This window comes from Dendrobates tinctorius, unplaced genomic scaffold (assembly GCF_039654945.1).
Source record: "Dendrobates tinctorius isolate UK_male_01 unplaced genomic scaffold, ASM3965494v1 ptg000051l, whole genome shotgun sequence".
NCBI lineage: Eukaryota > Metazoa > Chordata > Amphibia > Anura > Dendrobatidae > Dendrobates > Dendrobates tinctorius.
In genome coordinates this window covers 20,124,311-20,137,381 of record NW_027361719.1, presented here as the reverse complement: position 1 = coordinate 20,137,381, position 13,071 = coordinate 20,124,311, and the positions used below count along the sequence as shown (strand labels likewise).

General features: G+C 42.0%; 1 protein-coding gene and 1 long non-coding RNA gene across 4 annotated transcripts in view; one reads left to right on the top strand and one right to left on the bottom strand.

Moving 5' to 3' along the window:
* The window catches only part of NXPH4 (neurexophilin 4), a 405,809-nt gene extending 398,339 nt beyond the window's left edge, over positions 1-7,470 (top strand). For all 3 annotated transcript variants that reach the window (XM_073576843.1, XM_073576844.1, XM_073576845.1), the window contains exon 2: positions 6,249-7,470. In XM_073576843.1, the coding sequence (XP_073432944.1) occupies positions 6,249-6,980 (732 nt within the window). In that variant the 3' untranslated portion in view covers positions 6,981-7,470. The remainder of the gene's footprint in view (positions 1-6,248) is intronic.
* Positions 1-13,071, bottom strand: part of LOC141091322 (uncharacterized) — a 182,130-nt gene that overhangs the window by 30,755 nt on the left and 138,304 nt on the right. The gene's annotated exons all lie outside the window — the stretch shown is intronic.

Here is a 13,071-nt window from a genome sequence, read left to right as displayed (position 1 = left end):
CGGGTACATACAGTATAGTGCATAGTATAACATTTATTAAAGAGAAAGATGACTGTTCAAACCAAGTACAGGAGCTCGGCACATCACAGCAGGGCCAAACATCTAACTACACCTTCCCATCTACTTGTTTTCCCTCTACCTCCAACCTCATTCTTTGATTGACAGCTCTGGCTTCATAGAGCCAGAGAAGGGAGGAGACTGATGGAAAACAAGCAGGTGGGATGGTGTATATGAGTGGCCGCCATGATGCACCGTGCATCTGTACTTGGTTTGTTTAGTCATTTTGTAGAGGCAGAGTCCCTTTAATTTTTTTGTGGGGTGAGTGGGTGAGAAAGCAATGGTGGTAAAAAAAAATAGTGATTCTGGTATTGTTTCTTGGGTTTTATTTTTACCAGGTTCACCGTGCAGTAGAACAGATGACATGACTTTATTCTGCAGATTATTACGATTATTTTTATTTCAATAAAAAATAGGAGCAACGATTTTTTTTTTGCTTATTTTGATTATTGATCCATTAATCTCTTCTGTAGTACATTACAATACTTTGACTGAATTGTAATGTAACATGCCTGTCAGTGTTACTGGCAGGGCCTAATAGGTCTATACGCATGGCGGTCCTAGGGATTGTTGTTTGGTATGGCAACCTATCGTTCTCCCGCTATTGCATCACAATAGTGCACATCCGGTGTTAAATGGAGCTCCCTACCTCTGTCTAACCATTGATATGCTTATGTCAGTGTAGGTAACAGCAGGTTCGCAGGATGCAGTGATGAGACACGAGACTGAGTGTTGTTTTAGAAAACAACGTTTATGAACTGGAGCCGCTAGGGCTATACTGAGCAACCAAAAAGGGGTAACACTAATTGTCCTCACAGGGACTCAACAACAATAACACTTTTCTTTAACAAGAATGTGACTGACCCAGCAAGGCCAGCTATTATGGGGCCACAAAACGGCCAACTACGGGTCCTTGTTTCCTAAAGTCAACTTATCCTTCCTGACATCCCTCGGGTCGCTGATGTGGCTGCTTTGGTGTCGCTGATGTGGCTGCTTTGATGTCGCAGCCACTGGGCCCAGCTGTTGAAGGACAGTCGTAGTCTTCAGCTGTCCAGCACCCAGGAGAAGTTGGGGCACAACAAGCCCTAAGGGAATCTTTCGTTGCGGTAACCCCCTGTAGCCACAGCAGGGTCCCGTTCGTTAGCGAGTCCAAGGGGACTCCAGTCCCCCCAAGCAGGGTAGTGACGTAGTCTGGAAGAGTGGCGGTTGGTAGGCCACGTGCATGGACTGGGCCTGTGCAGAGTCTCTCCGTAGGTGAGGAGCAGGCCCCAACTGCCAACTGTAGCGGGGTAATGGCAGCCCTGGGCGGTGATGCACAGGCCGCAACTGCGGACTGTAGTGGGGCGGCAGCAGGCAGGCCGCCACTGCGGGCAGGATTGCAGCAGCGGTGGCCACGGGAGACAGCAGACAGACCGCAATGGGCTGGAGCACAGCGGCACCGGCTGCGGACGGGCAGGTCGTGTCCCTGACTTGGCGGGGGGTGACAGTCTCTGGTCGGTAAGTTAGGTACCTCCTCTGACGGGCACTGAGAATCTCCTCTCTGCTGCCGTTCTCCCCTCTGGTCACAGTCAGCCGCTCTAGCTCTCTCACAGTCCCACAGCCTCTTGTTCAGTGTCTGGCGTGCCACCAACTGTCTCCCCTGCGCGTCCCCTGCTCCTTTTATACTCGCCCCTCCCCTTGCTGCCCAGTCACGCTCAGTCATCTGCTCTCCTCCTTTGTTCCCCGGGTACTGTTTCCCTAGGAACCCAGATGGCGGTTCCCTTGGTTCCGGCCCAGGCAACCTCTCTGGGTCCTCCTCCCTACATCAGCAGTGAATGCTCTATGGCCGATACAGGGGTTGTGGTTCGGTATGGTGACTGGTCAACCGTGGCACCCATGTTGGTGCTGATTCTGTATAGCACTGAAGAGAAAAAAAGGACCATATGAAGCATATATGTGAAGAGTTAGGGCACGCCGGGCTAGACGCAGTTTCTGCTGCTCGTCTGGCGACCAGACGAGAAGCGGAAACTGCGTCTAGCCCGGCGTGCCCTAACTCTTCACATATATGCTTCATATGGGCCTTTTTTTTCGACCAGACAAACAGCAGTAACTGCGTCTAGCCCGGCGTGCCCTAACTCTACACATATATGCTTCATATGGGCCTTTTTTTCTCTTCAGTGCTATACAGAATCAGCACCAACAGGCAAACAGTCTCATTACTTCAGGGAGACTGACTCCATACCCAGTGCCTATAATATATATTTTTTTGATTTACCAGCACAGTACGTTCTAGAGACAGCTGGAGAATATAATATAAATCTGCACTATATCTTCAAAGCAGGAATCCATACAACTTTGTTCTATATCTCGTTATTATATTGTGATAGCAGTCGGCAGACTGACGAAGGCCGGTTGTAGGCCGAAACGTCTCTTCTAAGACTGCATAAAAAATAAAACTTCATTTATAAAGGATTATTCAGTTGAGTGCCAAGTTACTTTATCATTCACTTATGCCACTGATGTCTATTATGAGGTTAATCTTTAATGGAGTTCTAATGGTAAGTTCAAACATGTATCCTCAGTCAGACTCCATGTGTCAGGAAATATTCTCCCCTAAAACAATAAAGAAAATCTCCGCACATTCGATGTCCAATGTAGCACGGCGGCAAGATTTATTGTTGTCTTTTGTTCATTGCTCCTGCACATTCACGCTTCTCCGGAAAAAGAGTGTTTGTGCAATAAGAAGAATAAAATCAGTGAGTGCCACTATTTAGTCTCCCAAAAATTATTTCTACTCAAAATGGTTGGGAGTTGAGCTCTGCCGGGATTTAAAAACTCTGAGAGTGGAAAGATTGATTATATGATGACTCTCAGATGATACCAGGGCCTGTCAATATTTGTCTACTGCTGAGAATTTTTTCTACTGTATTTCTGCCTAAACAGACAAAAAAAACACATTATGGCCCCTATTAATCAAGATCAGCATTTTTCAAGCCAGTCTTGATGAGAGGGTGTGTGGGAGTCAGAGGCGCCTTATTCATTAAGAGGTGCACACCACCTAATGAATCCAGCTCATCTGAAAAGTGTCTTCTCTGTGCGCCTCATCACTAATCTTACTCCAGTTGGGGACAGGTGTTAGATTTGTAGTGCTAGGAACTCCACCGCTAGTTATGAATTTGAAGAGGGGAGGAGCTACACCCCTGTCTCACCCCAACTCAGCCCACTTTGTCTTAGCTGGGTAAAAATGGTATGAGAATGCCAAAAGTCACAATATTTTAGCACAGTCACGCATTTCGACAATATTTTGTGACTTTTGAAAGTTTTTTTACACCAGAATTCTGGCATTAAAGCTCTGATGAATCGGGTCCTGTCTCTGTATGAAGTTGGAAGGATTCAGAGCTCCAGTAGAGATCAAAGCTGGTGGAGTAATATAGCCGTGTCAATAAGTCCTTAGCCAATAATATAGCAATAAATGGTCGAGCATGGTATCAATTTACTGTTCTGAAGAAACGTTCCTAATTTTGAAAAAAACTGCGTTATTTAATCATGCTTCCTACCATCTTACGTTGTGACTATGATACGTAAGAATATAGATATAACAGAGATGGGAAGCTGGGGAAGCCATACATATTAAACAGTACATATTTTCACCATGGCTATGGTTTTATTTAATATCTGGATAACCCACAGGGAGATAATCTATATTTAAATTGTGAACATTAAAAACCCTAATCACACAATCTGTGAAATAATTCAGTGTCAAGAATAAGATATTTGCCGGACTCATTTAATATGGATGCTACTAGCGATTTTCCCAAGGAAACCAATATAAATATAAATCTTTCCTTTGGGAATTCTCTGTTCATTTTCCTCTAGCTCATCCAGCCGCCTCTAAAAACGTCACCCATAAAATGTCCTTCTGTATTTATCATTGTGTACATTGAAGTGCAGATTAAAGTAAGTTAAGTGTTAACAAATGATGAATTACTGGTACAGATTAGTGAAGATGCAGGTGACTTCACCCATTGTTCAAGAAACTTCAGTCTTTGCCATCAGTTATGAACATCTATAGCAAATCATCATAAGCCAGGCATTCGGGCATTTATTAAATTCTGTTCTACTATTGCTCATGAGATATTACAATTTTTTTATGTTAATAATACAGTTCATGATTGACGACGTACATTTCCATATTTGCGGTTTTCTTGCATACTGGCTTTTTCGTCTTCAGGCCTCATTCAGATTACAATCTTTCACTTATGTGTTTTAGGCTAGTTTCACATTAGCGTTTTTTTGCACAGCGCATCGTGCGCATAAAAAACGCAAAGAAAAGCGCAAAACAAACGCGCGTTTTTTTAGCGTCATGCGTACGCTGATGCGTCAAAAAAATGCAGCGTTGCTTGCGTTTTACATGCGTTTTTGCATTCCAGACTTGTTTACCTCAAAAACGCATGCGCAAAAAAACGCAAGCGTGCACAAGACCATGCGCACGCATGCGTTCCTATAGACTTCAGTGTGTTGTTTTTGCGCATTCCTTGCGCAAGCGTGCGCATGCGTTTTTTTGACGAGACAGGGCGGACCAAAAAATGCAACATGTTGCGTCTGGCGCGCCTGGCGCGAAAGACAAAAAAACGCATTCGCACGAAAACGCAAGTGTGCACAAGACCATGCGCACGTCATGTTAAACATAGGTGCGCAGTGCGCATGCGCACGGGTACGCACGATGCGCTGCGCACAAAAGCGCTAATGTGAAACCAGCCTTATCTGTGTTTTTTCACATTATAGTCTATATGTTCTTATACTTCAGGGGTCATGTCCGTTTTTGAACCAAGTCACAGGTTAGAGGTCACCCATACAAGTCTACGGGTCTGTGAAGACCACAGGTACACAAGGGTGCCATCTGTGCGCTGCTCGTTTTTAATACTGTAATGGGTATGAGGAATTTTGTAATTTTTTTCCGTAGATCATATGAAAAAAGATCACTGATGAAACAGTGCTGGCAAAACCTGACACACGGGCGAAACCCTGTTGAAACTCCGATCAAATACACCGATGAAGATCAGTCAGGCATTGTAGTTTGAGAAAAATCTCCGAAGTCTAAATAAAACCTTACGTTCTTTTTTTCTGCTCTCCCTATTATTATAATGATTGTCCTTCAAGTTACAGAATTTGTAGACCATTTTAACATTAAAATCTTTAAATTTTAGACGATAGTGCTATGATAAACTTATAATTAGTTATTTCCATATAGTACATGCAGTGGGGAATTTAATGAGTGCTGTTTCATATGATTTAAGATATACCAAATATATAAGGAGGCCATGACTCTTAAAGGGAATCTGTCAGCAAGTTTTTCTGTGTAATCTGAGAGCAGCATAGTGTAGGGGCAGACACCCTGATTCTAGTGATATGTCACTTCCTGGGCTTGTTGTTGCAGTTTAAATAAAATCAGAGTTTTACCAGTTTGAGATTATCATGAGCGAACTAGTTGCCTCCTGCCATGTAGTCATTCTGCTCTGTATAACCACACCCCCACCACTCATTGGAAGCTTTCTGACTATACACAGTGTAAGTGTACACAGAAAGCTACCAATCAGTGGTGTGGGCGGGATTATACAGAACTCAGCATTCAGAAAACTGGTAGATCTGCAGCATAGGAAACAAGGATTTTATTAAAATGACAGCAATGGCCTAGTAAATGATACATTGCTGGGATCAGGGTCTCTGTTCCTAGATTTTGCTACTCTCAAATTACAGAGCAAAAACCTGGTGACAGATTCCCTATAATAAATTTGTTGCATCTTTGCTCACTAGCTAACTCTGTAAGGCTCTGTCTTGAATAGACCAGACTGCACAAGCTATGCTTCCACTCCATTCATTGCCAATGGGACAGCGCTGTTCTCTGCTTTCTCTGGTAGTCCTATAGACAGCGAATGGAGCAGAGGTTGGGTATGTACATTATATCTCCGTTCCATTCAAGTTGGGCTTTGCGGAGTTCGGTTCTCTGTTTCTGCAGCAGACTGATCCTTGGGAATTCTGAGGGGCTCTCAGTATTTGGACCCACACCAATCAGCACGTTGTCCCCAAGATAGAAGCTAACTTGCTATTTTGGTCATAACTCCCTTGTAGTCATCTCTAATAATAATAATAAATACTGTTTGACAAAACTGATTAATTATAAATAATTAATAATCTTATATTTTGATTTCTAGGTACTTTGCTTAGAAGGCCACATGACGAAAACACTAGGATACTTGGATATGGGGACAACAGGAATGGTGAAGAATGGTCCGTATGGTACAAACAAACCTCACTCACTCCATCCTTCGAGAGTACTCGCCAGTGACCCTTTTAAAGCAGTAAAAATTCCAATGCAATCCCCTATTAATCCATGGGAGTGGAGCAAGAACCAAACAATGTTTGCTGGGGGCATTGGCCAAAGAGCGAAACGCAAGCCATCTTTGAAAGCTGGGAGAACCAAGAAGATCTTTGGATGGGGGGATTTCTACTTCAACATAAAAACTGTCAAGTTCAGTTTGTTGGTCACTGGTAAGATAGTTGACCACATCAATGGGACATTTAGTGTCTATTTTCGGCACAATTCGTCTAGCCTTGGTAATGTGTCTGTCAGTATTGTCCCACCAACAAAGGTGGTAGAGTTTGACCTCCTTCAACAATCTACCTTGGATACCAGAGAAACCAAGACTTTCAACTGTAGAGTGGAGTATGAGAACACCAACAAAGCCTTGAAGAACAAACCCTGCCTCTATGATCCAGCCAAAAACTGCTACATGGAGCATACACAGAGTCATGCGGCGTGGCTTTGCGCCAAACCATTCAAGGTTATTTGCATCTTCATCTCCTTCTACAGTATTGACTACAAGTTGGTGCAGAAAGTGTGTCCAGATTATAACTTTCAGAATGAAAACCCTTACTTTGGGTGATGGATGCACTGACTGTAAGGTCACCAAGCAGGTTTATGTGGGAGGGAGAGTGAGAAATGTAACTTTTGAGGGGCTGTGTGACAATTAAGGGTCTTTCTACAATGTGGAAACAGGTGAATCCATTTTAACTGCAGATTTAATATCAAGATTTGTTCTTCGGTGCAGAGCGAGACTGAGACAACGCAAAGTGCATGATGTTGACCCTGATAATCAAAGGACTGTCTGACCTGCTCTGTAATAAACTGGAATGTCAAGGTCATCCTATGCCATCAACTAAGATTATCACTTACAAGTGCTCTCATTTCTGATGACCTCAGTATTAAAACTTGCTGTCAATTATTTTATTTCTCCGTATAAGAAAAACGGGCCCTAAGGGAATTTGACATTGTATAAAAAAGAACCTGACATGAGGATGTGTCATAAACAAAGCAGTATTCAAAATGATTATATTCTGCAGATAATAAACTTTTTTTGCTGTAGTCAAACCCGACTTATTTATGCCCTTTTCTTTTTTATATCTTCAAGATTAATTTCACTGCATGATGCTGTGTCATGTTATTACAGGTACCAGGTGCTCATAAAATACAGAATATAGCATTGTATAAAGAGTTGACTGTAGAAGTAATCCGATCTGCTGAACAATAATAAAATGGTGGATTCAAAACAGCCATGTCCCTTTCCTTAAGGGTATGTTTCCACGTAGCGCAATTCATTTGCTGCAGAGTGAAAGCTGCGTACAGCTGTTTAAGCCCTAGCGTCCAGATGTTACAGCATAACAGCATAGTGGAGGGGATTTCAAGAAATCCCGTCTCCACTATGCGTGCAAGAACGCGGATGACACACCCGAAATTACATTTAGACCGCAACATGTCTATTTATCTTGCGTAGACGCTCAGTCTATGCAAGATAAGTTACACAGTCTATGGGTACGCTGCCGTCATACCGCATGTGTTCAATGAACACATCCGGAATCACCTCGCTTACAACAGGGACGGCGCTTTGGGCGGAGCGGCGTTTCCGCAGCGTCCAAAGCGCCAGCAATACGCTACGTGGAGACTCACCCTTAAGGGAATCTGTCAAAAGTCTATTTCTACCTCATCTGAGAGCAGCATAATGTAGAGACCCTGATTCCAGCGATGAGTCACTTACTGGGTTGTTTGCTGTATTTTTGATTAAATCAGTGTTTTATCACTAAATGACTTGCAAACCTACTGCCTTGTAGTCCTGTATATTCATAAGCTATTTGCAAACTCACCTCCACCACTGGTTGGCAGCTTTCCGACTATGCACAGTATACACAAAGCTGCCAATCAGTGGTGTGGGTGGAGTTATGCAGAGCTCAGCATTCATAAAAATAGTAGAACAGCATCAAAACTGCCGCAAGCAGCCCAGCAAGTGATACATCGCTGGAATCAGCATCTCTGCCTCTACATCATGCCGTTATCCGATGGGGTAGAAAATAACCTGCTTACAGATTCGCTTTAACAATATGGTACGCACAGAATAATGTATCATTGATAATGTGAATGTGCTACTATGCTATAATGATAACTGGAATAACACTGGCATCCATAGAAATGAAGGGCATATACAGTAGCTGCACACCTTACATAATATTCTCTCTGGGATGTACATTTTTTTTGCTTTCGCTTTAGTACCATTTTGTCAGACTTAACTTCTTGAAGGGGCTGAAATCAATATATATTAACGCTTAGATACAGGAAAATATATATCTTTGTACCATGTTAGCCAGTAGTTAGAAGGATATTTAGAATTGAGAGTCCTCAGTGATTCATACCTTTTAATGACTAACTGAAAAGATGGTAACAAATACCATGGTGGCCTTAGAAAGGCCTTTTTGAATCAGAGCTATCATCAAAGAACAATTGAAAACCAGATTACAAGAGCCAAGGAATCATATCCTAGATTACAAAGCTAAAGAAGAAAATAACAGGGTGCCTCTAATGGTCACCTACAATCCAAATCTGGAGGTGCTAAGGGGAGCTGCACGGAAATTATAACCTTTACTACAAAAATTACAATCCATATTTCTAAACCCCCCCTCTGCTGTGCTTTAGGCAGCCCCCAAATCTAAGAAGCATCATTGTCAGAAGTTCCCTGTCCTCCCCAACAGCTGCAGGAACCTTTCCTTGCAACCAAAAAAAAAAAAATGTAAAACCTGTCCATTTATAATGACAACGGACAAGATAAAGATCCCCAATTCACATCAGGACTACAAGTTCCCAGGTACTTTCAGCGGCATTACATCTAATGTGGTGTACTTAATTATTTATACTAAATGTCCAAATGGGGGTCTGTATGTGGAGGAGACAGGGCAAAAACTGAGAAGGATGAATTCTCACCGTACCACAATAAGAGAAAAAAGAATGGCTCTACCTGTGGCCAAACATTTTTGTCTCCCTGATCACAGCACCATGGACATGAAATTGCTTATATTAAAAGGTAACTTCAAATCTCAGAGACAGAAGAGTCTGGGAGCATAAACTTATGACAACCTTTGACACACTCAGTGCAGGAATTAATGTGCTGCATGGATTTTTGTCTTTCTACATCAATTAAGGAATTTGCTCCTCAGACCATTTGGGGGCATCAGGACCATGGACAAGACCTCAATCACAGGACAACAAAACTTTCACACTCCTTATCTATGAACTGTTCCAATATTTTTGGCCATAACTGTTTCTCCCTCTCCCATATTCATAGTTCTCCTTCGCGTCTCTTATCTATTGCATTATTCCTGTGTCTTGTGCCTAAATATGTGATTCTTCAGATGTTGTATTAGTCTATGCCTGATGAAGAGACCTGACGAGTCTTGAAAGCTCACAATTTGTTACCATCTTTTCAGTTAGCTATTAAAAGGTATCAACCACTGAGGACTCTCAATTCTAAATACTTTTCTATAAACACTTAGAGACTATATAATGTTTCAATTAAAAGAAACTAACTTTTTTAAAGGGAATCTGTCAATAAGATCAACTCGTTCAAAGTTCATATCATATTTGAGCATGCAGGTCTTGGACATATAAATCCATTGACACCTTTATATCTTCTAACTGTTGCTGCTAATTAGCAATTCCAGTTTAATTAGCATATTCATTCATTGCAAATGAGGTGTTAAGTGCTCTGTGACTGGCAGAACAAAGAACAAGTCTCACTCTCTGTGTCCCTCAGTTGTTTCCCAACCCAGCCCCACCCTCTTTAGCTTTACTGTCTAATTTACTAGTTTGACTGATCTCCTCCAGTCACACCTGATATCACAGACAGTAAACTATAAATGGAGCTAAAGAGTCCAGTGATGGGCGGGGAAACAACTTGGGGCAACAGAGGCTTGTTAACCCTCCGTCAGGAACAATATTCGCACTAACTCATAATGGAACAATGTGCCTGTCAAGCGCAGGCTAGAAAAATGCCTAGAATATCAAATTTTCTCAATTTCAGTGATCTAAAAGTGATCAGAGACCTTCATAGGGATGTAATAAAAGAGACTACACATCAGGTGCAAAACAAACCCATTTACTCAACATAAAAGTAATCTGAAGCAAGAAAGAGAATATGCATTAGGGAACAATGTCAATGTGCATGAGAAGCACACTTTCATTTGTAAGAAAATCTGCCTTATTTATATGAAATATATCCACAAACCTTCCTCTATCCATTCATAAAACAAGCTAAAGAAACAATAGTAATGACTAAAAACATTAAATACCAACCTTATAAAGTGTGATGTGTTCGGGACCAATGAGCCTGAGAAGCCAGCACAGCTATATCTTCCTTCCTGAAGCTCTGCAGACCAACTGTGGTATCAGGTTTCACACAGCAGCTAGAGCCAGGAGACTATCTAGAGGGAGGGGGTTTCCTGAAAATCTGGTGAGAAGGGAGAAATGAAAGTAGAAGAGCTGTGCCTGTCAGATCCATTGTTCCTGACGGAGGGTTAATTGCTCCGCCACCCCCAATTGTTAATACTGACGCATTCCCTTTTACTCCATAAGACTGCACTATTTTGAATCTTAAACGATGCTGCGGTTTTTGATGTTGTTTTTTCTTCAGCCAAAGCATATTCAAAAGAAGGGACAAGTATAGTTCATATTTTTAGATTTCTCATTACTTTTGATTCTATTTCTTGCTTTGCCTGAGAATAATTGCATGAAAAACTGCCAGAAAAACTGCAGCTATTTTTAAATAGGATGTGTTCTTACAACAGACCTCTTTAACTAAGAACATATACACTGAAAAAACAAAAGCAGTTTTACAGATTATACATGCGGCCCCTATTATACAACTAGAGCCCCCTGACTGGCTGTGAGCAGACCACGTGACCACAAAAACTCCAATGCAATCCCATATTAATCCATGGGAGTGGAACAAGAATCAAACAATGCTTGCTGGGGGCATTGTCCAAAGAGCGAAACGCAAACCCTCTTGGAAACTGGAAGAAACAAGAAGATCTTTGTTTCCTTTCTACAAAGGTTCTATGGATATGACATTATGAACATCTGTTTCTAACTCCTGCATTTCACAGCCTTTTCTTCTCAATAGTGACATAAAAAGCACCCTAAGGGTAAGTTCACACTAGGCGTTTTTTCAGCTTTTTTATGCAAATTTTCAGCTGTGTTTCACAGTACCAGCTACGTCTATGAGATTTCAGAAGTTTCATGCACACAGCTTGTTTTTTTGTCATCAGGATTTTGTGCTTTGCATTTTTTTTGGACATAGCGCATGTCACTTATTTAAAGTTTTTGTCTGCGTTTTTTCAGCGTTTTTCACACATTGACATAAAAAATCAGCAGAAAAAATGCAGGTATCAGGTTTTGTTGCATTTTTTGTGCCAAAGCCTGATTCTGTAGAATAGGACTCTTTTTGCACTAAAATTTATCAGCATGCACAAGAGACAAATCTAGCATGCCAAAAACAGAGCAAAAACATAAAAAAACAAGCAAAACCTGTTTTTTTTCAGCAGCTTCTTTCCTGCCAGAAAAAATATGCTGAAAAAACGCCTAGTGCGAAATTACCCTAATTGGATTTTCTCATCTCAACAAGCTACCGCTGTTTTTGCAGCACCATTGAAATCTATTGCGGCCGTGTCCGTAAGCTGTGAAAAATATCGAGCAAGCTCAATATTTTTTCACAGTCGTATATACGGCCCTCATGGCCATATGGCACACGACGCTCCAATTAATTTTTGCCGGCCATTTTTGGGGCCCCAGAGAAATCTATTGGGGCCGCAAAAACGGCCCGAAAAAACACGGCAAGTGTAAAAGAACCCTAAAGTTTACTGCTTGTTGCCTATGTTACTGGCCACCTCTGCAGCCTATAAGCAGTGGACAGTTTCGTAGGGAAAGAGTGTGTCTAGCTACAGTGCCCCTCTGATGCTGTAGAAACAAAGCTTCCTCTGCTTGCAGCATGGGAGAGAACATTGTTGAACCAGCGACATCACACTTGTTTGGACCAGTGACATGACTATGCCGCCTGGTCTGTATAGTCAACATTTAGGCGCACACTGCCCCACTACAAGAAGGAGTTGAGATAAACCTTTTAATAATGCAGAAAAAACGACATTGTAAAAAACTGTGGAACTGTTAAAACAGCATGACACATTGGACATGAGTGAATATATTCGGGCGAAATTGAATTTTACAAATCCGTATTTGCTAATTTGCTTCAGGGTGGACTGAGCAAACTGAAAGCTGCTGGCCAAGATTTTTCTAAGCCCTAAGGTGCCATAAAAAGGTTCAAAAATTAAAAAAGCCTAATACCTCACCACTCGTATTTCTGGCTAATTTGCTCTTCACTGTCACGAATCCGGTCCTTGGTGCATCTTTTTTTATCACCGCCACTCATGCTGAAATCATGGCATGCCACGGCGCACGTCATGGCATCGCGAACTTTTTCTTGTGTAGAACACTCCCGGGCTTCATCAGAGCCGGAGGGCCCAGCCTAGACTAGGGATTTCAGCACTCGTGGCGGTGATAGGAAGATGTGATGAGGACCGGACGGACAATCGTGAGGAGCGGAGAGTTCAAAGAGGTGATTGGTGGGGTGACTATAAGTACTTTGATTTATTTTTTGACAT